The sequence below is a fragment of the Sceloporus undulatus genome, chromosome 3, assembly GCF_019175285.1.
Source record: "Sceloporus undulatus isolate JIND9_A2432 ecotype Alabama chromosome 3, SceUnd_v1.1, whole genome shotgun sequence".
Lineage (NCBI taxonomy): Eukaryota > Metazoa > Chordata > Lepidosauria > Squamata > Phrynosomatidae > Sceloporus > Sceloporus undulatus.
The window spans coordinates 271,455,718-271,483,648 of record NC_056524.1 but is presented as its reverse complement, the minus strand read 5'-3'; the positions used below and the strand labels follow the sequence as shown (position 1 = coordinate 271,483,648).

Sequence of the window (27,931 nt, the reverse complement as noted above, 5' to 3'; positions counted from 1 at the left end):
GCTGTCACTTCTGCATCCATTCTTTGGGGGGCTTTTTGTCGTGATTTCTTGCTTCTGAAGACAAATTTTCTCTTCTCTGGATTTTATTTTATTTTTTTTGAGTGACAGGACAAAAGCGCTGTTTCACTGATGCAAAATTAGCCTAAAAAGAAATCTTTAAAAGAGACAGGAAGGAGTAGAAGCAAAGGGAACACATTGTTCTGCTATGTCTAAGAATTAAAATGAAGCCCATTCAAAGGTGGGAATAACAGCTAGTGCCACAAATTGTCAGAAAATAGTCCAGGTCAACAGAAAAATTGCTTGAATATTTAAAAAAAAGACACAAACCAACCAAGGACCCAAGAAGAAAACCAAGAAATAAAACTGTAGCTGAAGTTTGGCAAGAGAGTCTTACAATGGTGTAGCTGCTGAAATCCACTCCCCATCTCTAGGTCCTCCAGCGTGACTCTATGGGCAACGTCCACAAGAAGTCGTTGTGGATGATCTAGAGATTCCTCAAGAGAGCCCTTCTTTAGGCCTTTGTAGGTCTTCCAGCACAATTCTATGGTCAACTTATGGCAGTTGTGCTGGAGGACCTAAAGATTCCTAGAAAGATGTTCTCTCATGTGAAAAAACCAGTACAGGGCTCCCCCGGGTTACGAAATTAATTCGTTCCGCGGCGCCATTCGTAACCCGAAAAGCATTCGCAAGCCGAAGCCCCATAGGCGCTAATAGCGAAAGCCGCGATTTGGTGCGAAAAAGCGCCAAAAAGCACCAAAAAATTTTCGTAACCCGAAATAACCTTTGTAACCCGGAACAGTTTTTTTTAATGGATTTTTTTCGTAACCCGGAAATTTCGTAACGCGGCGCATTCGTATCCCGGGGTACCAGTGTATACAGTGGACCCTAAACATTCGCTGGAGTTAGGGGCACAGGATGCCTGTGCAAGTGGGAAAACTGCAAATAAAAAAACACTTTTTTTTACCTGGGAGAATAACTCTCTAGGAATCTCTAGGTCCTCCAAGGCAATTCTATGGTCAAGATCTGCCTGAAGGTGACCGTTAAATTGCACTGGATTTCCTGCATGGCAGGGAGTTGGACTGGATGGCCCTTGCTGTCTCTTCCAACTCTATGGCTCTATGATTCTATGGAGGGCCCACAAATGCCTAGAGAAGTATTCTCTCTCTATGTCTTCCAGTGTGACTTTTGGAGAAGCTGACCATAGAGTCATGCTGGAGGATCTAGAGAATCCTGGAGAAAACATATTAATTAAATCCGTGAATAATCAAATCTGCAAAAGTCAAAGCCACAAATGCGGAGGGCCAGCTGTACCTTTTGAAGTCGAACCCTTTCGTGGCCGGCATCCATAGTTTTTGTTGGGTTTTTCCGGCTCTGTGGCCATGTTCTAGAAGAGTTTATTCCTGACATTTCACCAGCATCTGTGGCTGTCATCTTCAGCAAATGCTGTCATGGAAGAGAGTGGGGTGTGTGTGTGTGTGTGTGTGTATATATATGTATGTATACTGTGTGACCCTAGGTAGGGAGGAGTGATTTCCATGTTTTGTACTGTTGTTGAATGGAAAGGCCTCAGGATGGGAGGACATGCAAAGAAAATCAGTGTCTGTTTAATTAATTTCGCTTGTCCTTCCATGATTCTGTCCACCTCATTTTGTGTATTTTTGAATCCACTATGTTCTGAGTCATATTTAAATCTTTCTGACAATTGCCTGTACAGGAACCAATGTTTTTTTTTTCAAATCTATGTTACATATTTCACCGACATCTACTAAAATTACAAATAACTATAGTCACAGATTATTACATTGTTAGATTTCTTATTGCTCAAAAAGTCCATAAATGGTTTCCAATCTTTCAGAACGTCTTTAGTTGGCTTGTCCTTTAGGACTCATGCTAATCTGGCCCATTTGGGCTAACACAGCAGCTTTAACAATCCATTTCTCCATCATTCAGTGCTTCGGTCCGTTTCCAATTTAGTTTTGTTTTTTGGAAAGTTTTTTCAGTCATATTTCTGTTGCTTCATTTAAAACAACACTGCCACAGAAATACTTTTTGAAAGAAAAGCTCTGTGGTTTGACAGCACAGTTTGCATCCTTTTCCTCCAATTCAGGCTCCTGGCTGGTGAAAAATAAGGTAATTCTCCATTGCCATCTTGTGGGAAAACTTGCACTTGCAAGGAAAGATGGTTGCAGTAACTCTTAGGCTGTGGATTTTGAATGATACTGTACTTTGCTATACAGTAGATGCACTTTGCATCATTTGAATTTCGCGCCGAAAAGAATTTCGTAACCCGAAAAATCTTTCGTAACCCGAAACAGTTTTTCCCTATCCAGCTTTTTCGTATCCCGAAAATTTCGTAACCCGATCATTTCGTATCCCGGGGTACCAGTGTACGAACAACACAGCTACCCGGGTTGTGTTAGAAACAGGATTTGGAAGACACCAGGGGAGTGCGTTTGCACATGTACCAGCTGTGTCTGTTCATGGAGATATCAGATCTGGCTCCAATGACACATGCCTTGATTGCACCCCATTTTGCTTACTGTAATCACGGCATGGTTTCACACAACGTCACACAAAACCCACATTAAAGTGGTCACAAAGAAGCATTAATGTTGTTGGATTGCAAAATCCACCATTGTAACCCGCCTTGATCTCTGGAAAGGCGGGCTAGAAATAAAGCTTTTATTATTATTTATTATGTGCATCTTTTTACTTTCAGGGTTTCAGTGACAATGCATTTCTGATATCGCTTTATTTGTGCAATTGCGTGTGATAATCATTTGCATAATTAATTGCCATTTCTGCTTTATTTTCCGCTTTAATCCAATGCCAAAATTAGCCCCCGTGTGATAAACACTAAGCCAGTATTTCCCAAACTTTGATTCTCCAAGTGTTTTAGACTTCAACTCCCAGAAGCCCTAGCCAGTTGGACCAATGATCAGGAATTCTGGGAGCTGAAGTCCAAAACATCTGGATAACCAATGTTTGGGGAACACTGATCTAAGCCATGGTGTTCCCCGTCACCATGTATAGATGTGAGAGCTGGACAGTAAAGAAAGTGAATAAAATGAACAACTCATTTGAGATGTGGTGCTGGAGAAGAGTGCTGAGGATGCCATGGACAGCCAAAAAGACAAACAAATGGGTCTCAGAGCAGATTGAGCCTGAAATCTCCCTGGAAGCCAAGATGATTAAGTTGAGGCTGTTGTACTTTGGCCACATCATGAGAAGCCACAGATCAGTGGGAAAAACATTAATGCTGAGAAAGGTGGAGGGATGTAGAAAGAGTGGAACGCCACCTGCTAGGTGGATGGAGTCTACTGGGAGGTCATGGGTATGAATTTGCAGGACCTAAACAGAATAGTGGAGAATAGGGAGTCCTGGCGATGTCTCATTCACAGGGTCACCGTGAATTGGGATCAACTCAAGGGTGAACAACAACAACAACAACAACAACAACAACAACATGTCACTCCTTAACCTTCTCTTCCATAGGCTAAACATACCCAGCTCCCTAAGGTGCTCCTCATAGGGCATGGTTTCCTTCAATACATTGGTACTCATTGCCACAAGATGTAGAGATGGCTGCCAACTTGTACTGTTTTAGATGGGGATTTGATAAATCCATAGAGGATGGAGTCATCACTGGCTACTAGTCAGGATGACTTTATGCCACTTCCATGTATCAGCTGATGAGGAGCAAGGGATGGAGGGTGCAATTGCATTCATGTTTTCCTGGCAGCCTTCCCATGGACAACTGGTTATTGGATTGGAGAGGCTGTTGGTCTAATCCAGCATGGCGCTTCTTTGGTTCAGATGGAAGGCTGTGCTCATTTGGTCCTCTTTTATTAATTTTGTCCTTGCGTTAATATCAAAATCTGGAATAGTTGGGTTCAAAACACCCAGATGGGAATCCCGGGATATGACATCATGAAGGTGTAGTTGTCTACACAGGCAATCACTATTACAGACTTAAACTGAAATGTGTTACACTTTTTATTGAAGAAAATGGTAGAATCAAGGAACACGAGAGACGCTGCAGATTGGGTCAGTCAGAAAAATCAGCAGTAACAGAACATGTCATAAACCATCCTGGGCATAAAATGCTGTTTGACAACATCGAAATTCTGAACCATGCCAACAACTATCAGGTTTGGTAGGAAGTGTAGAATTCTCTGCTAGAGAGCTCTAGTACCTGTCCATAGAGAGTTTTAGGTCACTCCCCAAATTACAAACTCCAGGTTACCGCAGCACGAAGAAGTGATATCTAATGTGGTATGAAAACGATATAACTGTTGTGCAGTTACAGTAATGTAAGTAGTTTCTTTAGGCATGTGAAAAGGTTAATTAGTTAAGCATACAATAAAGCATAGCACTGAAGTTCTTTAACCAGCATCTCTAAAGTTAGCAAAAAAGTTTCCAGAACCTCAGGGATTAATTTTGCTGACCTATAAGAGTTCATTCATTCCTAAACCTCAAGCCATGATTCGTAAACCTGAACTATAAACTTGATCCATAAATCCTAAAAGCATGCATAGAATCAACCAAGACTGGTTCTGAGTCCATTCTAAGTTCGGAAAAGATTATAATAGTCCCAACCTCACCAAAACCCCTAAAAGCTGAAGCCACACTGCAGAAATAATCCAGGGTTATTCCTGACGTTAACTGTCATGGCTCAATGCTATGGAATCCTGGGAAATGTAGTTTGTTGCGGTACCAGAGGTGAGAGAGAAGTCATCTCACAAAACTACAATTGTTTTTGTGGGTTTTTTGGGCTCTGTGGCCATGTTCTAGAAGAATTTATTCCTGACATTTCGCCTGCATCTGTGGCTGGCATCTTCTCTGAATTCCCAGGATTCCATAGCATACAGCCATGGCAGTTAAAGCCAAACTGGATTATTTTTGCAGTGAGGATGCAGCCTTATTAGTCTTAGTGTCAGAAAATGGAAATCTAAATCCAATTGTTGGTCTCAACAAGAGCATACAGTCCCACTGAATCAATGGGAATTTGGTAGGTCAGCATTTGTATTCCATTGATTCAGTGGATCCATTTTATTTACCTGAGACTAACAATCAGATTTTTTTTTAAAAAAATTGACATTAGATACTAAAAGAGTAAATTAAACCTAAGTGATAAAAAGTTGGAATGCCTTTCCCAGGGAGGTTAGGATGGCTTCCTCCTATCTCTCCTTTTGAAGCCTACAGAATAAAAAACATTGTTCAGACTTTTAGAAATTGACTGGGATGGGCTTTTAATGCTGTGCCATTTGGTCAATTTTTTAATACGGTCTTCTAATTAGATTTAAATGGTTTTAACTTTGCATATTGTTTTTTTTAAATTGCTTTTAGATGCTTTTGCATTGTTCTTAATCTGTACTGTTTTAAATAAATTGCAAGCCACCCAATACTGGGTATCAAAGTGGCTTGCAACGAAAGTGAAACTATATGCATAGCCAAGACATAAGAAAGCAGAAAGACAGGCAGACTGACCAAATCCTTACAACATAAAACTTTTATACCTGGTGGGGTTAAACTGGTGGTAAGACTGCCCCATTCACCAGTTAGAAGTCTCCATTTCCTCATGACACCCCATATTTTAATTTCTTGCATTTGGAGTCATCTCCTGAGGGCTGAGACAATCTTCCTTGGGATCCTTTCAAACTTTTCCAAACCTCCCACATCTGCATATCTCTTATGGATGCTCCCACACTATCCTCACCCATGAACATCAAAGACATTTGCGCCTTCTTCCAAGCATGCCTGGGGCTATTATTATGACTTTTTGGCCAAGCGACGATTAAGGATTTGTTCCTTCTTTTTTTTTTAATTTTTAAAAATTAAAATGAAAACTCAAACAGTTTTATACCATACGTAATTCCATACACATATTTTCTACATGCTATTACAACTTAGCTAAATATGTTTTATATCCCACCTCAGTGCTCCCCTTCTCCAGAGCCATGTTTGCCCTTATACTTCACCCAAAATCTCAATTCTTCCCGTGGAGATAAGGATGAGCTCCATCTCCTTCTCCTCGGCTGCTTCTGGGCATCTATTCTTCTCCTTGTTTTCAGTAGACCTGGCCAACTTTTGTTGTTCACTCTGTAGCCTTGCAGAGAGCAAACATGAAAACGCACTGAGAAACACTGTATTTTCATATAAATAATATATATTTTATATAAGTAATATTTATTGAATAAGTCAACAGACTGTATCAAATACAAACAATGTAAAATTTACCATGCACAGTGGGCCCTTGCTATCCGCTAGGGTTTGTTCCAGAACCACCCGTGAATACCAAAATCTGTAGCTGCTCAACTCCCTTTATTTACAATGGCATAATAAAGCAGTATCCCTTATACGTATAAAATGGCAAAATCAAGGTTTGCTACTTGGAATTTATACTTTTTTTAATACAGTATATTCAAGCCATGGATGTTAGAATCTGTGGATAAAGAAGGCTGACTGTTCAGGGGACCGTCCACGTTCTCTGGGGTTAGGGGCACAGGCCCCCATGAAACCACAAATAAAGACAACTTCCTTTTTTACCTGAGATATCACCTCTCTGAGAATCTCTTGTTCTCCAGGACAACTCTGTGGTCAACATCTGCTGGAAACTGTCCATAGAATTGTGCTGGAGGACCTACAAATGCCCAGAGAAGTGTTCTCGATTATTCGATTATTTGCAGATTTGATTCAAATGCTCTCTCTCTAGGAATCTCTAGGACGCTGAACATAGAGTTGCACTGCAGGACCTAAATGCTTCTCTAGGCATTTGTAGGTCCTGCAATATGATTCTGTCGTCAAATTCTAGCAGATGTTGACCACAGAGTTCTGCTGGAAGACCTAGAAATTTCTAGAGAGGTTTAAAAATTACTGTTTATTTATTTGTGTTTTTCTCACTTTCACAGGAGTCCTATGCCTCTGACCACAGCGGATGTGGAGGGAGAAGTGCATATACAAACCATATACAATTTAGGAGGAAGGGGGGAAAGATAAAACCCATTGATTTATTTATGTCATCAGATATTTTTTCTCTCCTCTAAACTAGATGCTTAGGTTGCAAAAAGAAAAGCCTTCTGTGTCATCAACTGATTAGAAGCATATGAAAGAAAATTCAATTTATCTTCAACACACACAGAACCCATTTCCTATAGGCCTTTTTAAAAGGACATAAAAAGTGTTCTCTGGTACTAAAATACAACCAATGATCAATAAGTGGTAGTCCATATCTTCCACTTAAATTACACCTTGTATACAAAATCTGAGCGCCAGCATGCATCGAGTAGTGGTTGAGTGATAGAGTACAACTCTGAAGACCAGGGTTTGATTGGCATCTTGGCCATGAAACCAGTGACCTTAAGCAAGTCACACTCTCTCAGCCTCAGGGGAAGGCAATGGCAAACCTCCTCTGAACATATGTTTTTGGTGGGGTTTTCAGGCCATTGCAGAAAGTTGATTCTTGAACGTTTTGCCTGCATCTGGGGCCGCATCTTCAGAGAATGCTGGCAGGAAGAGAGTGGGGTGTGTGATAACACACATACACAACACTCACACTCACACACATACACACACTGTGTGACCCTAATGAGTGAGAGGAGTGATTTACATGTGAATCTGTGTATCGGAGGACGTAGCCAGGGGGGGGTTTCTTGGGGTCCGGACCCCCCTTCCATAGACAAAGAGTGGTGTGTGCTGCGTGCGCCTCCGCACTCAAGCCCATTATAATGTGTGGCACTTAGTCGGACCCCCCTTCCTAAAATCCTCGCACGACGTCCCTGTGTGTATCGTTCTGTTGTTGAATGGCAAGGCCTCCGGGTGGGAGGATAGACATAGCAGATTTGGGTCTGTTTAATTAGTGATCATTGTCCTCCGTTGCATTTGGCTGGGGTCTTGATTTTAGTGATTTTTAGGGCTGGTAGCCAAACTTTCACTAACTTAAGCTTTTAACTTTAACATATTCCCCACCCTGAGGCATCCCTCTGTGGGCCTTGGAGACTATACCAAAACGAATGGGAACAAAACTGAAAACGTACTCCTACACTGGTCCGGAATAGAGAGGGACAGTCCCAATTGAAGTGCCCCACTTTTTCAGCTACTGTACTTTAAAATGCCCATTTTCTTTCCTCCTCCCAGCTTAGAATCATAGAGTTGGAAGAGACCCAAGGGCCATCCAGTCTAACCCCCTTCTGCCAATGCAGGAAACCAATCAAAGCATCCCCATTAACAGACGTCCACAAGCCTCTGTTTAAAGACCTCTAAGGAAGGATACTACACAACACTCTGAGGAAGGAGTGTGTTCCACTGTCGAAAGCTTACTTCCAATTGCTGCAAATCTGAGCTCAAATTCAGAAGAAATGTGCATTTATCTCAGTGGGACGGGGTGGCATTTTGCCCTTCTCAATAGGCAGTAGAAACAAACTGCAACAGCCTGTTCCTAGTGTTTGTGTCATTATTAATTTTGCCATCATGGCCACACTCTGATGTCACTTGGCTGCACATGTCCCAGGTTTTCAACCCTTCAAGGCCAGCTGACAGCAGATTCTCTAACCACCCCTTAGCTGGCCAAAAAGTAAAAGGTGAATGGCCACTCATGGAAACCTCCAGGAAGGACCAAGCACTATATAAACCTTTAAACAGGTTACAGAAGGCTACCTTTAATCATTGGGTAGCCATGGCGGACCCCAAGAACAGAAGAGGTAGGGGTCTGAAATGCCTTAGTTGTCCACTCTTTGTTGTTGTTTGCTATCAAAATCTTTTCCAGTGTATGGTGACCCTAAGGAATTTATCACACAGGTTTATCCCATGCAGAAACTGGATTTAAAATGGGAAAATCCCCGCAAAAGCAGGGTTGTTCTCACATGACACCATGCATTAATGCAAAAGTGGGCAGATTTTCACACGATACCGGGAGCATTGACATAATAAACCAGCATTAACTCACACAGAGTGGACAAAATCAGCTGCTTTTTATTACTTTCAGGATGTCCCCGAAAGTAAAAGCAGCCATATTTGTTCTACTTTCTCTGTTGGGTTATTTTTGGTGTTAATGCTCAATGACCCTGAGAGTCTGAAAATGATCCTGCTTTTGTGGGATTTTCCCGGGGTTTAGATCCCGTTCTGCACTTAGTCTCCAGTGTGAGAAACTCCTAAGGCTAACCTACAGCCTGCATGACTGAGTGTTGGACTTATAATTATATTATTATTATTATCATTATTATTGATGTTATTATTTTAGCCCCATAAATTTGCATGGCACTTTACAAGGCATCATCAAAACAGCATATAATCGGCCAACGGAATACAATCTAAAAGTCATAAAAATAAACTATGCAAAATAAGCAGTTATGTAATTAAAATACAAAAACTGTTTTTAAACTTTGGTCTATTTTATGTATTTTTATACGGGATGTAGAGGTTTGTAATTGTTTGTGAATTTCACTGAGATTTTAAATGTTTCATCTGTGAGCTGCCTTGGGTCCCTCTGGGAGAAAGGCGGCAAATAAATAAAACAGATAATACGCAGAGTAAAATCAAATTATAAAACAATATAAACAGAGTAATGAATGCTTCTGAGAACAAGTCTTTAATGCTGAATTCAAAGCTAGCAGAGAAGAGAAATCCACTAGCTTTGATGACTGGTGCAAAACAGACCTGGCCCCAGAACAAACTCCAACTCCCAAAATTCCATAGCCTTGAGCCAGGGCAGTTAAAGCGGTGCCAAACTGGGTTATTCTCCAGTGTGGATGCAACCAAAGAGAACAACAAAAGCAGTCGCATGGGAATAGTGCCGCTTTTCCCTATGCGTATGAAGACAGTTGTGAGTGCTATGGAGACCTGACTTATTGTTTTTTGCTGTACTTTAATGCCATTGCCCCTTGGAGAGGAGGAGATGAAAACAAGGCATGTTTGGTGTAGTGGTTTGAATGCTGGACTATGACTCTGGAGACTGGGTTTCAATTCCCAGCTGGGCCATGAAACTTTGGGCAAGTCACACCTCTCTCAGCCTCAGGGGAAGACAATGGCAAGCCTCTTCTCACAAATCTTAACCAAAACTCCACAATAGGCTTGGCTTGGGGTCACCATAACTCAGAAACGACTGGAAGGCACACAAAAACAACAACAACAATCAGTAAGTGATAAGGGGGATAGAAATTCAGTCCCAAGACACTGAGGACTGAACCTCTCCGTACCAGTTTATGCTGAAAAAGAAATAACTTTGAGACAGTTTCAGCAAGCCAAATTGGTATTTGTATGTGTTGTGTGTGTGTGTGTGATTATGTTCCGACCTATGGAGGGCACCCCAAAATGGTGAAAGGACTGGAAACGGCCGTCCAAACTACAGTGATGTGAACCTTTTTGCAGACCGAGTGCCCCCAACTGCCAACCAAACTCCACTTATTTATTGCAAAGTGCCACGTCCCTCTGGCTTTCTAGTAAGAAACTCTGGCAAACTCTGTGCTGGGGTGTCATCATGCGTGCCCACAGAAAGGCTCTCCTGAGTGCCACACTGGCACCCTGCCATAGAAGTTCACCACCACTGCCCTACGAGGAGCAACCTAGGGAGCTGGGTAGGCTTAGCCTGGAGAAGAGAAGGTTAAGGGGTGATATGATAGCCCGGTTAAATATGAAGGGGTGACACTGAGGGATGGATAAAGCTGTTTCTGCTGCCCCAGAGAATAGACCCAAAGCAATGGAGGCAACCGACAGGAAAAAGGATTCCAGCCAACATTAGGAGGAACTCTGAGATGTAAGGGCGTTTGACAGTGGAAAAACCTTCCTTGGAGATTTTGGTGGAGTCTCCTCTTGGAGGTCTTTAAGCAAGGCTGGATGGCCACTGTCAATGGGGGAGCTTTGATTGAAGGTCCTGCATGGCAGAAGAAGGGGTTGGACGGGATCAGGGCCCTTGCGGTCTCTCCAACTTTATGATTCGTGATTCTAAATGGCTCTCTTAAGATTTAGTTACAGGCAGGACAACTTTAGAGCCAAAACGTGCCGGTGTTTTTGGCCTGCCCACCACATCTGGGCTTCCTTCCTGGACCTTCAACAACAACAACAACAACAACAATAATATTTTATTTCTATAACCGCTATTCTAGCGATCACAGCAGTGTACATCAAAGAGTAAGACAATTAAAACATCAGCATGACAATAATACAAAGTAACAATTAAAACAGTAAAAACTAACAACACCATAACAAGTGGCTGTGTAGAATGGAAACACAAAAACATTGCCAAGGGGAAGAGAATGACCACAAGGCTCACGGGGGGGAAAGCTGGCGGAACAAAAAAATCTTCAAGTTCTCTTGAAAGCATCGAGGGAGGTGGAAGACGGAGCTCATTGGGAGGGAGTTCCAGAGCTGAGGGGCGGAAATAGAGAAAAGCCAATGAAAGTAAGTTGGCCAACAGATGGGCAAAAAAGTTCCCAGTCTGTTGGATTAGCCTCAATGTGGCATCCTCAAATATTTAAACAGGGCTATCATGATCACCTCTTAACCTTCTCTTCTCCAAGACTAACATCCCCAGCTCCCTAAAGCATTCCTTATAAGGCTTTTATGGCTTCCAGACCCCTGCAACCTCCTTTGGACGCCCGTCAGCTTATCTCAACACCTTTTGAATTGTGGCCCCAGAACTGAATGTAATTCAACCTTTTTATAACACTGAAGGAAACCACCAACCAATGGCACCCACTAAGGAAGAAGCGAAGCCAACTTGAAATGTGGCAGAAAAGCACATTCAATCCCGTGGCCTAAGGTTCCCCAGCCCCCGCTCTTCTGCCCTTATCTTTCAACACAATTCACAACCTGAGTTACTCAGACACTCCACTCAGCCAAAAATAAAAGCAAAAGGAAGTAAGTGGGAAAGAAAAAAGAAATGCGGCAGCACTTGAAGCCTCACTGTTTTTATTTTTGCACAAGCTCCATGAAACATAACCCACTTCCTGTAGTGGCATATAAGCAGTGGGTTTACATCCATGAAAGCATGTGAAAATAAAAGCCAGTTAAGACTTCAAGGCAATGCTACGTTGCTTTTTTAGCCCCTTTTCCTTCTTTTAATGCTTCAACAACACAGCTACTCCGTTGAATCAACCCAGCCATATTTAAGATCGGCATTCAGCATACCAACACATCAGGGTGGGTTTTATGGAGCATGAGTGTTTTAGTTATGTCTTTGGTCATAGAATGTAATTTTATAAGTGTTTTAGATGATTTTTAACTGTTTTAGGGTTTACTGAATGTTTGTGTAACATGGTTTTTTTGTCTGAGAGCCGCCTTGGGTCCCTTCTGGCAGAAATTCAGCACACAAATGAAATGAACAAGTGGCTGTTGTTGCAGGAAGGGATTAGGGCCCATCCTACATTTCATCCCTTCTGTCCAGGAGGAATTTCAGTGTCCTCCATGTTGAGCATGCGCTAAGAAGCAGAATTAAATTTACATTAGTGTTTCGAGCTTGTAATTTGCCATGCCACTCCGTTTTTTTCTGAATGTCCTTCATTTGAGCATGACTAAGAAGAGTGGATTTATATTTATATGAGTGTTTTTAGCTTTTGCCACATCCACTTTTTTTCCTCGAACCGCCTCCATTTGTGGGGGCCTTGCCTTCTTTCTTGGTTAAAGGCCATCTGGCCACCCTACCCTTCCCCCCATAAGGGTTTCATGCCTTTCTCTTTGATTCCCAAACTGTCGCTCCTACGAATGGTTTGAACTTGAACTCCCAGAATCCCCAACAAAGCTGGGCCAGAGTCAGGGATCGGGACCTTGAGTCCAAAGCACCTGGAGGCCCAAAAGGAGAGCCACTGCAGTTTAAGGCAACCCTGCAACTTGCCTCCCATGAAACCCACCAGCCATGCTTCCCTTGTTTTTGTTATGAGCCTCCTTCCTTCCAGAGCAGAGGCCCTGCTCCCAGGCAAATTGAAGTGAGGTCCAACTAAAAAACGCAGAACAACCACTGGAGGCCGCTTTAAACTGCCGGCTCAGTGCAGGGAATCGGGAATGCAGCAGCATCCAAAGAATAGCCGTGTTAGTCTGCAGAATCACTTTGTAGAGAGCTCTTGCAGCACCTTTGAGACTGACCCAAGAAAGAAGTTGGCAGCAGGAGCTTTCCTAGTAGATTTCAGTCCTACTTCCTTCCAAATGCATTTAGCTCCGCGTGCCAACTTCTTTCTTTAAACACTGGAAATATAGTTTACTACTCCCACTTTTAACTCTTGTCTGGCTCAAGGGAGATGGAATCTGGGAGTTGGAGTTTGTTGTGGGGCCCAGAGAGGAGTCTGCTCCGCTCTCTGGGCCACAACAAACCCAACTCCAGAATTCCATAGCCCTTGAGCCAGACAAAGAGTAAAGTGGTGACAACAAACGGGTTATTCCTGCATCCGTGTTTGGGACTCGAGCAGCAGCCATTAGGCGATGCCCGACTTCAGGGCCATAAAATGGTCAGGACACGTGGTTGCAGCGCCAGGTGCTCCCTTCCTCCTTCGGCCTCTTCCGCCCCGTCGGCGTTGACCAATCACAGACCGCGGATCTCCCAACCCTGCCCTCTATTGGCTAGTTGCTCTTCGTCCCCCCTCTCGCTGCAGGAGCGCGTTCCCATTGGTCGGGGCCGGGCCAGCCTTCGCGTTCGGAGAGCGCCTGTCCATCTTGGGCGAATGGGCGGGGCCAAGGGGCCGACGAGCTTCTGATTGAGGCGGATCTCAGCGTGGGGCGTGAGGTAGAGTTAAGCGAGCCCGCGACCTCGCTCCTTTTCGGCTCAGGCAGAGACCCGAGCGAGGCGCGTGTGACGGGCGTTTTCTTTATTTTCCCTACTCTCCACATCCGGACAACTCCGCCGCCGCCATCAGGGTGAAGCTGAGCCAAGGTGAGGCTCGAGGCCTAGTCCGAGAAAGAAAGCCTTGCTTTCCTTTCCTTTTTTTTTTCTCCTTTTTTCCTTAAAAGGATTTTTAAAGCCTGTGCGCATGCGCGGCAGTTTCTAACCCCCCCCCCCTTTCCTTCTCCTCTGCTGTGAGGAGACTGGAACGAGCGGCGGTCAAGGCTTCCCTTTCCTTCTTTCTTTCCTCACACATATTCGGCCTTTATTATGGGCTCGCTTTGGGAACCGCGCATGCGCGGTTGGGGATAGAAGCTCGACGGTTTCTAGGCCCCCCTCCGTCCACGTTCTCTTTAGAAGCAAAGGGCGGTCGATGGGAGCGAGGGGGGTTTCTAGGTGCCCCCTTTTCGATCTCGGCGGCGCGCGCATCGTCTTTTTTCTCTTTCTCCGTTTCGATACGCGCATGCGCGTGACGTCACTCGGAGAGAAACGGAGGGAGGGAGGGAAAACCGTTGGTTGTCGTCGGCCGTGCGCGCGTTCTTTTTACTTCCTCTGAGGGCAACCACGTGACCCCGGCCGCGTGAGGCCGACTAGGGAAGCCCACGTGGGAGGGGCGGAAGTGGGCCCCACGTGGGAGATGGCGCGTGTGCCACCTTTCTTTCTTTCGCGGCAGCATTGGAGGGAGAGACTGGGGCCGAGGGTCTTGGGCGTGGGCCCAAGCCACTCTCTCACAAGAGCCACCCGGGGAGCTCATGGGCGAAGCGAAAGGCGCAATGGCTTCTTCCTAAGGCAAGAGGCTACAAACCGAAACAGGAGGTTAGATGCTCCAGTCCTAGTCAAGATGTTATGCTGGGAAGGACCTCATTGAGAGGCTCCTTGGGCCAGGTGGCGGTGGGGATTGGTTGAGGGACCCCTCTTCTGCAGCCCAGTCTGCCTCCATTCCAAGGAGGTCGCAGGCCGCTTTGTGGGCAGGAGAAAGAACAGTGGATTCCTCAGGAAGCCTCCCTGGTTTTGCATGAGGCCCATGGAGCTTCAATAAAGGGCATTGTGCGTTTTCGGTTGGCCAATAAGAACAAGGTATGACTGCTGGGGTTTTTAGTTTGCCCATTGAACAGTTGCACCCCAGCCTGGCATCCTTCCATAGGTTGCTAAAATGAGTTCCCAGCTGTGAAGCCAAAGAGTGGATACAGGCGCATTGATGTGGAGGAAGAAGGGACCTTCTCTGGCTGAGGAGGCTGCCTGGCACAGCTCCTGCCCAGCAAAGGGCTTGCAGACAGAGGCTTGCGTCTAGGCCAGTGGTTCCCAACCTTTGGGCCCCCAGATGTTTGGACTTTCAATTCCCAGAAGTCCTGTCAGTAGGCTCATTGTTCAGGAATTCTGGGAGTTGAATCTAAATCTAGGGGTCCAAAGGTCGAGACCTGCGTCCGTAGGGCCTCTTGTTCCGGCGCTCTCACCGCCTGGCCTTGAGGGAAGTCCCGCCCTCCTGCCCTCTCGCCTCATGGCGAAAGGGGCTCTCCTGCTTCTGCCCAGCACTGCATTGACCCACTGACCTCCTGGATTAGTTAAAGGGGCAGGAGTCCCCTGGGCCAGGCCTTACAGAGACCGCAAGGGCCCGATATCCAGTCCAACCCCGTTCTGCCATGCAAGAATCAGAATCAAAGCACCCAAACAGATGGCCATCAGCCGCTGTTTAAAGATCTCTAAGCTGGCGATTGGCTTTCCTGCAGAGGAAAGCAGTTTGCCCTGTTTCCATCGCCCAACTTCCTCCGTTAAAACACAAAATGGGCCACCTTTGTCAAATGCAGGTCTTCCCCAGTGTGTGGTTTATACACTCTTTTGCTACCTCTTGAAATGTTGGCAGACTAACATAAGGCAGGGAGGAGTCTGGTGCCCACAATAATGCATGTAATCATTAAATGTCCATTACGTATCCTGCAGTGGTAATTTGCGTGGGTGGCCCGCAAAGGTACCAAAGGCACCAGATCTCATATTATCTTTGATGCTAAGCAGGGCCAGCCCTGGGTTAATACTTGGATGAGAGGCCGTCAATGGAACCAAGTGCTGAAAGCTCTATTTGAGAGGCAGGAGCTGGCAAACCCACCTCTGGGGATCCGTGCCTAAGAAAACCCTGTGAAATTCATGAGGTTGACGGGAGGCTTGAAGATATCAAGCTCCTTGCAGTGGGTTTTCACACTTTCAGTTGTTTTGTGATGCTAAGGGCAAAGCAGAATGCTGGGGGGGGGGTCAGGGGCAGCTAAGCACCCAGACGGTACTTCTTGGGGATGGATCGCAACTGAGATTTGTGTAAGAAAAGCCTAAAGTGAAGTCAGAGGCTTTCATGGCTGGCATCCAAGTTTTCTGTGGGTTTTTCGGGCTATTTGGCCATATTCGAGAAAGTTTTATCCTGACAAAAAGCCTAAAGGTTTGGGTGATGCAGACGCATCGCTTTACAATGTGGCCAATGAGAATGAAGTAGTAAAATGTGCTTCCTTTTCAGCGACTGGAGGTAGAGAAGCTGTCTGCTGGTCCCATTTCATGAAATCTTTACAAATCTGTTTTTCCTCCGCACAAGAACCATGTGGAAATTGAGTCCAATAAAAAAATGTTTCAGGTGTCTTTCAGTGAATCTTCACAGGCGTTCCTTCTGTTGGTTTGTGATCCTAAGGACCAAGCAACAGTGCTGGGGGGGGGGTCTCATGTTGGGCAGCTAGGCACCCAGGTGTTGGCACTTGTGTGGGGTTGAGAGGTCTGAAGTGAAACCTAAATAAATGATGTGGGGTGATGCAGACACATGTGCTTTACAGTCGTGGCCCATTCAAATGAATACTGCAAGTGTGGCTTTCTGTCCAGTGGGCTGGAGGTAGAGAAGCCATCAGACTAGTTCCATTTCTTAAAATCTTGTCATTCAGCCCCCCCCACACACACACACAATTATTTAAACATTTATTGTCTCTTGATCCACCAGGAATCCAAAGCAATGTTCATTCATATGTTTGTGTTAGTAACTGATGGAGGACCTGCAAATTGGGGGGGGGGAGGGCGACTTACAGCCGTAAACAAATCCCACTCATCTGCTCAGTCACTGGAGTTAGGGTTACAGGCCCCCCATGAATGTGGAAAACCGCAAATAACAAAACACTATGTTTACCTGAGAGAACACCTCTCTGGAATCGTCAGGTTATTCCATGTGGACTTTTGGTTAAAGTTGACCATAGAGTTGTGTTGGAGGGCCTAGATATTCCTAGAGAGAACGTATTTATAAAATCTGAATAATCACATCCTCAAAAGTCAGAGCCGCAGATGTGGAGGGGGGGGGGCGAATGTATTCTTGCTAACTGGAATCGATGGCAAATAGTTGTCATTTACTTTCAAGATTATTTTGTTGGTACTTTACAGTGTGTTTGAAATTGACGAGGAGCCAGATAACACAATTTCTCCTTTGTCCTTAAATCCTAGCAAGGTACATCTACTACAGTTCTGTCTCTAAAAGGGCTTGAAAGTTGCAAAGTGAATGACATGTATGTGTATGTACGCAAAACTATTTTCAGAGTTGTGTTGCAGAGTTAGAAATAGTTTGACCAAACTGCAGCTCTATCCTTGCTATCAGGATTCCTTCCTTAACCATAGCACAATGAGCACTGCCAAAAGCATATGCCTTACGTGTGGTTTTTATCCCCTAGAACGTTAAAACTCAGCCGAAACAGAAAAAAATGGCTCCCCTTCCTGCAAAGGAAGTCGATGACAGTGAAGAAGAAGACGACTCTTCTGAAGAGGATGAGAGCAGTGAGGAAGAGGTCAGAATTGTTTACTTAACTGTTTGTACTTTAGTTACTGTAAGCCAGTTTTATATTTAATAGCATAACTGCTGTTGGCACAGGAGCAGCAAGAGCTTGTGTGGGGTAGGAGTTTGAATTTTGAAGGACTCTGGGAGACCAGGGTTCAGTTACCTGCTGAGCTGAGGAAACCCACTGGCCACCCTGGGACAAGCCTCAGCCGCAGAAGATGGCAGTGGCAAACCTCCACTGAATAAATCTTGTCAAGAAAGCCCTATGTAGGGTTGCAATATGTTGTCTTGAATCACAACAAAAATATGAAACGGTGTCTTGAGTGCATCATTGTGACCAGTGATTTCTGTAAAATATCCACACAAGTAGCATGGATACTTCTAACCATGATCCAAAACACTGCAGAAATAATCCAGTTTGAGATTGCTTTAACTTCTCTGACTCAGTGTTAGGGAATCGAATCCTGGGAATTGTAGTTTATTGTGGCACCAGAGCTCTCTGGCAGAGAAGGCTCAATGTTTCACAAAACGACAGTTCCCAGAATTCCCTAGCATTGAGCCAGGGCATTTCAAGCAGTCTCAAACTTAATTATTTGTGCAGTGTGTATTTTAGACATATGCTAGCAGAGGACCCCGCCACCACCCATAAAACAGGGAGGCATAAATGAAAATGTGAACCATGTATGAAGCTGGTTTATGCAAACAATTTCCCATACAGATCAGCCACCATTACCTCACTCATGTGACACATTTAGTCTTGTTATTGGCATAAGAGGGGGTTTAAACATAAAAGTGAATGCCTAAAGCCATTTTGGCTCCCCACTATTCAGATTTGACACTGAAAGTGTGTAGGACCCTAGTAGGAATAATTCCTGTTTCTCAGGATGGATTGTAACAGGGCTGGGGGAATACATGTTGTTGTAGCTGTTGCTGGACTATAGTTTCCATCAGCTGTAGCAACAGCTAATGATGAGGGACGATGGTTATTACAGTCCAACAATATCTGCAGGACCACACATTTTCACCACTAGCCATAAAATAAAGGCAGGCTGAAGCTTGAAGATTGTCATCATTGTTAGGCTGGAAATGGGTCACATGTATGAAAGTGTGGATAGAATTGCTCATGTGCAGAAAAATCATGTTTAGGGAGATGGAAAAAAGAAAGATCCCAGGAGAAGCAAGATGGACTATTGGCAAAAAGAAAGATTTCCCAATAAATTTGTCATATTAAACATCATACTCATTACTTGGTCTTTTCATCTAATGATGCTTTGCAACAGAATTTGGTATTTATGCTATACAACAAAAAACTAGTATGTGAGGATCTTAAGTCCTAAGTATGCTTCCTCAGAAACAGATTCTGCTGTTTTGGCTCAGACAAGGAGACATGGATTGCCTCTGTATTCTCCATTTTCCTACTTGATCACGTTTGCTTACTGTAAATAGTAATAAATTCTCTTTCTGCAGATGATTCCTCAGAAGAAAGCAGTCACCCCGGCAAAAGTAGCAGCAGTTACACCCAACAAAAAGGCAGCAACTCCTGGCAAGAAAGCAACGCCTACCCCAGCCAAAAAGGCAGTTGTTATTCCAGCAAAGAAAGGAGCTGTTACTCCAGCAAAGAAGACTCCAGTCCCTGCCAAAGGAGCAAAAAATGGAAAAAACGCCAAGAAAGAGGAAAGTGAAGATGAGGAAGAGGATGAAGATGATGATGAGGAGGAGGAAGATAGTGAGGAGGAAGGTGAGTTGGGTTGGGTAGCCAGTACAGTTGTGTGCACTCAAAATAGAGTTGGAAGAGACCCCAAGAAGGGCCCTGATCCAGTCCAACCCTATTCTGCCATGCAGGAAACCTCAATCAAAGCATTCCCAACAGATGGCCATCCAGCCTCTGTTTAAAGACCTCTAAGGAAGGAGACTCCACTACACTCCGAGGGAGTTTGTTCCACTGCCAAACAGCCCTTACTGTCAGGAAGTTCCTCCTAATGTTGAGCTGGAATCTCTTTTCCTGCAGCTTGCATCCATTGTTCCGGGTCCTGTTCTCTGGAGCAGCAGAAAACAAGCTTGATCCCTCCTCAACATGACATCCATTCAAGTATTTAAACAGGGCTATCATATCACCTCTTAACCTTCTCTTCTCCAGGCTAAACATCCCCAGCTCCCTAAGTCATTCCTCATAGGGCATGGTTTCCAGACCCTTCACCATTTTTGTCGCCCTCCTTTGGACACAGTCCAGTTTCTCAATGTCCTTTTTGAATTGTGGTGCCCAGAACTGGGCACAATATTCCAGGTAGGGCCTGACCAAAGCAGAATAGAGTGGCACTATTACTTCCCTTGATCAGACACTATACTTCTATTGATGCAGCCTAGAATTATATTGGCCTTGTTAGCTGCCGCACTGCACTGTTGACTCATGTTTAACTTGTAGTCTACTTGGACTTCAAGATCGCTTTCACATGTATTTTCATTCAGCCAGGGGTCACCCATCCTATATCTGTGCATTTCATTTTTCCACCCTAAGTGCAGTACCTTACATTTCTGATTCATTTTGAAACCTCGGCTTTTGGAGTAGAAAACAGTTAACTCATAGCTAGAATGCTTGGCAGAAGTGAATGTTTCTGAAATTTATGTAAGGGGCTCTGTGCTGGATTGGAGGGGTCTTCCCCTCTCCAAACTCTTCTCTGGAGAAACCACATTTATGTCTCTTGATAGTCCTCAAATGGGTGATGGGGTCTGTGAGGCCCATCATATTTCATTACCTACAGATTTTCAAAATGAGCAAGAAGGGATGCAGTAGGCATTTTAGATGTAGCCACTCCAATACTAGTTTGCTAATAAACAGTGGTGCATTTTTCATTTGCTACAGATGAATCTGAGGAGGAGCCTGCTGTACCAATAAAAAAACCTGCCAAAAAACCTGTGGCTACTGTGGTTGCCAAAGCAGCCAAGCAAGAGTCTGAAGACGAGGAGGATGACGATGAAGAGGAGGATGACGATGAAGAGGATGGTAAGTCAGCATCATGCCAAGAGAAATGCATAGGAACCTAAGCCTTAGGTCTTAACATTTTAAAAAATAAAAACACTGGGCTGAAAAAGCAGAACCTGCACTTCAAAAGTGGTGTGGTCTCGTAGGCACTCTTTGCTGGTGTAGGACCGGACATACAAAATAGGGCCTCATGAGTTCATAGCATGTTTTAACCCAAGGGTATGTCCAAATCCTGTGAAGATTTTAGAACTGCTCTGGGAAGGAGCTATACGGGGAGACATTGCTGACACAAATGTGTAGAACAACACAAATGATGATTATTGGGACTTAATACTGATCTGTGATGTCTCTAATATGAGCTGATGTGTTGGGCCCCATAGCCAGTTTAACCATTGGTCACCTGGGGCTGTAGGTTGTGAACAGTGTGTCAGATGATGGTCTTATTGTTGCTTCAGAGTCAGATGATGAACCCATGGACACTACACCAGCAAAAGGAAAGAAAGCTGTGCTTACAAAACCTACACCCAAAAAGGTTACGCCAGCAAAGGTTGCCAAGGAAGAGTCTGAGGATGAGGAAGATGATGATGAGGATGAAGACGATGAAGAAGAGGAAGAAGAAGAAGAGGAAGAAGGTGAGTTGGACGTGGCTACCCCTTCCTGTCTCAGGTTACAGTTAAACATCGGTACTCATCCTTGGTCCTAATGCTGGAAATGATGATTTCTCGCTGAGCTGATGTGATATAAATCACAGATGAACACATCCAAAGATAGTCAAGTCCTGATCCAGCTGCCCCCTCCTGGCATTCTCTGTGTCTTCCCTGGGGGCATTTTTCTGACCTTTTTTGTTTTATTTTTTCTTCTACACAGAAAATGTGCAAGAAATGCCTGGGAAACGAAAGAAGGAGATGGCAATGCAAAAAGGCACTCCAGATGCCAAGAAAAAGAAAACAGAAGGTGAATAGCCCTTGAGAGAGCCACATATTTTCCTTTTAATTTTTAAAAAATTCAGGATTGTAACCAAATAACTATTTTGTCAACATAGGAATTATCTCAAAGCTTTCACATCTTCTTTGCCCCACAATTGAATTCAGATCACCCTGCAAGTATGTGTAGAAATTATCTAGATTTCAGCATTCCACAAAATTGCTAACACAGTCCGGAGTCCTTAGGATGTGGCTTTGCAGATAGGAAGAGACCAGTTCTTGGGGATAAGAGTACAAATCTAGTTTCCACTTCAACCATCTGTGTAGAACAGTTAGACTGAAGCATGAACATGTCAAAATTGGGAATTAAGAGTTGTGGCAGAGGGAAATTAGTGGGACAGTTAGATTCAGGTAGCAGATGTGGTTCAAGGGCAATGGTGTCTATCTATGGGATTATAGGAAGAACACATCACATATATGTCCACAAGAATGTAGAAGGTCCTCACAAGTGGTATTGGTAGCAATAGGTCAGGTGGAGATCTCCATGTTTGATGCCATAGTGGTGGCATAAGTAGAAATCCTCACATATTTTGTAGGCAGTAGGCTCTTTATTGGGAATTCAGCAGGGTCACTCTGCTCCAGTGATCCTTGCTAAATATGTTCTCACAACACATGTTTATGAAGGGTATTTGCCAGCCCTTTCTAAAAGGTGCTGTCACTTTGTGTGTGTCCCTTCAAATTGTCTGTCAACCTATGGCAATGAACACTCATAGATGGTTTTACCAGTTCCATTCTCTGAAACACAGAGGGAAGATTGAGGCCAAATGAGTTGTAAAAAAGGTAGGTAGCAAAAGGCTGAAGCAGGTTCTATCCCTGTTATAAAGCTGAAGGAATTGCACTGCACCCCTCCAGACACTGTTTCTTTCATCTGGGAAGTGTGACATTCATAAATAGGCAAGTTAGGACAAGTGTTGACTGAAAGCAATACCAGAGGCTTTTCCCAAACCTTCAGTCATTTGAGTTGTTGGCATAGCTCAAATCTTCTTCTAAATTTCTAGAACCTGCCTTCTCCCTCTTCTTGGGCAATCTGAACTCAAACAAGGATTTTGAAGAACTGAAGTCGGCAATCAGGGATTTCTTTGCCAAAAAGGACCTTGAAGTCCAAGATGTCAGAATTGGCAACTCAAAGTAAGAACCTTCCTTTTTCAGTTGGATGTGATAGGCAGTGTTTTGGGTTTTTTAAAACATAGTTCTGCTGATTACAAGAGACAAATTCTTGGTGATTGTTTTTTGTGGGCTTTTTGGGCTCTGTGGCCATGTTCTAGAAGAGTTTCTTCCTGACGTTTCGCCAGCATCTGTGGCTGGCATCTTCAGAGAATCAATCTGTAGCTTTTTGGTACTGGGAAAACTGTTTTGAAGAATAGGTTGTGTAACTTTGCTTTAAAGGGAAACATATTGAACAAGAGTCCATTGAAATTACAGATACATGGAGACCAATGGGGGCTTGGGCTAGAGTGTGGATTATAATGTTAAAATGCTTCCCCTTCATCTTTTAAAGAAAATATGGTCCTCCCTCTATTTTCGCAGACTTCAAGTCCGTGGTCTTGGTCTTTTGCGGGGAGGGTTAAAATGGCATGCGTGCCCATTCAAGCCAACGGGGCTTGAATGTGCGAATTTCTATTTTTGCAGGGGGGGAGTAGAACGGATCTCTCACAAAAATGGAGAAATAACTTTATGTGGTTGTGTAGTTTAGCTCTTTAATCCAACAAACTTATCCATTGTAAGCTGTTCCTTTAAGTGAATCATGTATATTCCCCTTGACTAGAATTTGTGGCATTTATTTTGAGATGAGGGTTGGACTTCCAAACAATTCTCTCTTGGTGTTTCAGGAAGTTTGGCTATGCAGATTTCTCCTCAGAAGCTGAACGGGAGAAAGCACTGAAATTCAATGGAAAGAAGTTAATGGGCTTGGAAATAAAACTGGAAAAGGCAAAAACTAGAGAGAGCATTCAAGAGAATAAGAAAGGTGAGTTAACAATGCAATCCAAGTCTTACTGGGTACAGTTACTTCCAGGGAAGTATGTATTGCCAGAGGAGGGAAAGTGCCAGTCTCCAGATGTTGTTGGACTGTGACTCCCAGCATTCCTCACCACTGGTTGTGCTGGCAGGGTCTCAAGGGAGCTTGTTACCTAGTACAGGATAAGTGTTTTTAGAGCCTCTGTTCCTTTCCTAAAGCTGGAGGGCTTGAAAATATTACCTGTAGATCATTTTTATTGATAAGAGTTCAGTGGTGCGGCTTTCCAGAAATGCACCATTGATTTTTAAAAGCCCTGAATGTTCACAGAACTTGTAAATTTCTTCCCCTTGTAGAAAGAGATGCAAGAACTATTTTTGTGAAGAACCTTCCATACAATGTAACCCAGGAAGAACTGAAAGAAGAATTTGACACCGCTTTGGAGGTCAGACTGCTGTCCAAGGATGGAAGTAGTAAAGGGTCAGTAGCTAAATCAAATGTATTGTGCATTACCCTTGTTGAAATCAGCAGTGTTGTCAAACTTTTCTTTAGTAAGCCTATGTTTGCATATTAGACCATTTCGTTTCGGGAGAGGAATCTTAAATGTTCTGACCCTTAGCCCTAAGATACTTTGACTGAAATCCTGTTACCTGCACAGAGCCAAGGATAAAATAGCTGTGCTGTTACAACAAACGGAGTATGAAGTGAGGTACTGAAATTATTCTGGATGAAAAATGTGAGTGTGGATCATATTTTCCTTGAACCAGAGGATGGTATCCTAGGAGAGGAACCCTTATTTTAAGGACCACTTATCTTAGATTAGCTAATTATCATTAATAAAGAAGAGTTGTTCTATACATACCCTAGCGCAAGGTTGGAGAAAGTGTAGTGGATACAACCTCTCAGTATCCAAAAAAATTGAACAATATTTTTGGCCCCCACCACACTCTCCAGAGGGCTTGCAGGAAAAATTTGCCATGTTTTTGGTCCTCCTTGGGCCATTTTAGGCCCCTAGGAGGGTTTTTTTTTTTTCTTTCAGGAAGTGAACTGGAAGTCTTGGTCACTTCCTGTTGTTAAAGAAAAGACTTCTTGCTCTAAAACCAGACTAAGCCAAAAATATAGCTAAATTGCCTGAACTCCCTTAGAAAGCATTTGACACTGGGAGGGCCAACAGATTTGAATCTTTGCTTCCACTGGGCTGCAGCCCCCTCTAATATCCCCAGCAGGGCATCTCAGCCCCTAGGGCCTGAACATCATTTCCTCTACTCTAGATAAATGGATTTGGAGGGAATTGATGGCAATGTAGTAGCCTTGGGAAGAATGTGTGGGTTTAAAGTAGGATAGATGGAGACTTGGATTGCAGGCACTGCAGGGCTGGAAAATGGCTTCAGTGCCCTCTGGATGTTTTTCACACCCTTGGCCTCAAACATACTTTAATACACACTTCTAAGTAGGGAAAAGACTTTCCGTTTTTGAGCATGCTAAACAAAACCTTTAATCAATCTTTCTCTGAAAGACTGTATCTCCCTATCAAGCCAGCCCAAGTGTTAAGATCAGCAGGGGAGGGCTTTATCTCAGTCCCACAACCTTCGCAGGTAAATAAATAAAGAGAGAGCCTTCTTTGTGGCTGCTCCCAGACTGGAGCTCCCTTCCACAGGAGGTTAGGCTGGCTCCCTCCTTTCTTCTCTCTTTTTGCCAGCAGCTGAAGACATTTTTATTTAGGCAGGCATTTGGGGGAGTGAATTTCTGTTGTGCTGTAAATGCTGTATGGTTTTTACTGGTTTTAACTATATTTTTGACTTAAAAGTTTTAATATTGATAATGTTTAATTATTTTTTTAACTTTTGTAATCCATGTTTTTACTTGAGTCTTTTTAAATTATTGTAACCTGCCTTAAATCTCAATTGTGGGAGAAATCCTTGAAATAAATTTGAAATAAATTCTCCCTTGGCCAGGATTGCCTACATTGAGTTTAAGACTGAGGCAGAAGCAGAGAAAGCAGTGGAGGAGAAACAAGGGATGGAGATTGGAGGCCGTGCCATTATGCTTGACTACACAGGCGAGAAGAGCCAGCAGGACTCCAGAAAAGGCAATAAGGGAGGTAAGACTGTGAGAAAGTTCAGTACTATACTCTTGTACACAAATACACCACAGCCAGTGCCTTTTTCTTCCCTCACATTGAATGGGAGTTAAGGATTGGCACTGCAAAAACTAATGTGTGAAAAGACTTTCTTTGAGAGAAGGGAAACAGAAGATTCACTGAAGGACACGCTGGAGTTGAAAAAGTTTGAGATCTTTTTTTAAACAAAAATGCTTTCTCTTGTTCAGGTGTAGAATCAAAGACTCTCGTTGTTAACAACCTCTCATATGATGCAACAGAAGATTCTCTTCAGGAAGTCTTTGAAAAGGCTGCAGCAATCAGGATTCCACAGAACAACCAGGGAAGGTGTAAAGGGTAAGTAGCCTGCTGAAGAGGCAAGGGGTGGAGATAAAGCAGCAAAAGATGATGGGCTTTCACCTCTGACTAGCCGTCAGTTCAGAATGGCAGAATTTGTTTTTGGATACCTAGGTATTCCCAACTTAACTCTAACATCTCTTTACATAGGTTTGCATTTGTAGATTTTGCCTCAATAGCGGATGCAAAAGAAGCACTGAATTCGTGCAACAACGCAGAGATAGAGGGTCGGACAATCAGACTAGAATACAGCACACAAGGCGGACAGAACAGAAGCTCAAACGCCAGAGGAGGATTTGGTCGTAAGTAACCTTTGGGTTCTTAACTAAAATTTGAGAGTGGGGGAAGTAATCCATCGCTTGCAGTGCTAACGTCTCTTTCCAACCCCTAGAACAAAGCAAAACACTGTTTGTGAAAGGCCTCTCTGAAGAAACCACAGAAGAGACCTTGAGAGAGTCCTTTGATGGCTCTATCGGTGCTAGAATTGTCACTGACAGAGACACTGGCTCATCCAAAGGGTATGTAGTAAACTATTCTGCTTCATCTAAGTAACCTACAGTAGCCTCTCTGCCCTTCTCAATGAGCTCCTTCCTGCTGTAAATCCAGTGGCAGGCTGTGGATTCGCACGAGAAGAAGAGTAAAACTCCCAACACTGACCTTATTCAGATGCTTCTCTCTCCTTCAGATGAGGAGTGGTCATTGCTGTGAAACAACTTGGCATGTTTCTTGCCTGTAAATCCCTGCCATATAGATAAGCCTGCAACCAGGTGTGTTGATGGCTATGCTTATGTTGAGCATAAGCATACGGATCATATCTTGAAACTGAACTCTCCCCTTCCAGGTTTGGTTTTGTGGACTTCAGTTCTGCAGAAGATGCCAAAGCGGCAAAAGAAGCCATGGAGGATGGCGAGATTGATGGAAACAAAGTGACACTTGACTTTGCCAAGCCAAAGGGTGATGGTTCTCGCGGCGGCGGCGGAGGCGGCTTTGGTCGTGGAGGCAGAGGCGGCCGAGGTGGCAGGGGAGGATTTGGCAGGGGAGGTGGCCGAGGATTTGGAGGTAAATGTGCCAGCAGGCCATGAGTAGATGAATGATGAACACACTAAAATCCCTTTTTGGGGTTGTGGTAGTTTCTAAATATTTCCCAAATCCATTTTCTTCATTGTAGGCAGAGGCGGTGGCTTCAGGGGAGGCAGAGGAGGAGGAGGAGGTGGTGACTACAAGCCGCAAGGAAAGAAGATAAAATTTGATGACTGAGTGGCTTGTTTTGCTCATATCTGAAAGGACTCTGGCAATGTTTTTTTAAATTCTGTCACCACAAAATCACAGAGCCTTCTGAGGACATTCCAAGATGCGTTGCAGTCTGCTAAGAAGTACTTGGAAAACTCCCTTTCGATGAGGAAACAGCCTTTCGACTGCCTGGCCATGCATATGAACTTTTTTTAAAAGCAACAACAAAATGTGGGAATTGACTTGTGTCAGTGCTTTGTCCTGAATTTATAATGTTTTACCCTATGTAAAAAAAATAATAACCTCCTTACACATTTCTGTAGGTTTTCTCCTTGTTCTTTTCCCCTTGCTGTAAAAATGCAAAATGTTTTATTGTTTGTGTCTCAGCATACTGTCTTGGACAGATTAAAGGGCCTAAACAGAGTCTTGTGTTTCTCTCCAGGTGCTAAGCATTTGGTCATAGCTTCCAGAAACATGACATCTTAGTAAAATGACATAAGGAATCAGCTGCAGCCATTAATATCCCTATCCATTGTGTTGAACCCCCATTGCCACATTTTTATTATCTTTTTGGTAGTACCTCCTTACATTATGCAGTGTGTGAAGAGGTCTGTCTGGAATGTCCCAAGTATTCAGTTGCATTGGATGATTCCCACTTCTAGTAATCCAAGATGGAAAAAATGCACACCATGCAGACATCTATATTCTACTTTTTCATTTGCCCTTTTCCTGAACAAAGAA

The 27,931-nt window shown here is 43.8% G+C and overlaps 1 protein-coding gene and 1 non-coding gene across 2 annotated transcripts; both read left to right on the top strand.

Annotated features, from left to right (window-relative positions):
* The first annotated feature begins 17,450 nt into the window (after positions 1-17,450).
* On the top strand, positions 17,451-27,613 carry NCL (nucleolin). The gene is made up of 14 exons (XM_042459454.1): positions 17,451-17,598; positions 19,056-19,326; positions 20,449-20,589; positions 21,024-21,200; positions 21,436-21,522; positions 22,550-22,679; positions 23,381-23,517; positions 23,862-23,985; positions 25,461-25,606; positions 25,834-25,960; positions 26,111-26,262; positions 26,352-26,478; positions 26,802-27,019; positions 27,129-27,613. The coding sequence occupies exons 1-14, from the start codon at positions 17,515-17,517 to the stop codon at positions 27,215-27,217; spliced, it is 2,010 nt and encodes a 669-aa protein (XP_042315388.1). The 5' UTR covers positions 17,451-17,514; the 3' UTR covers positions 27,218-27,613.
* On the top strand, positions 20,872-20,936 carry LOC121927454. Its single transcript, XR_006103220.1, has one exon. It is a non-coding gene; the product is annotated as a small nucleolar RNA SNORD82 (small nucleolar RNA).
* Positions 27,614-27,931: the final 318 nt, after the last annotated feature.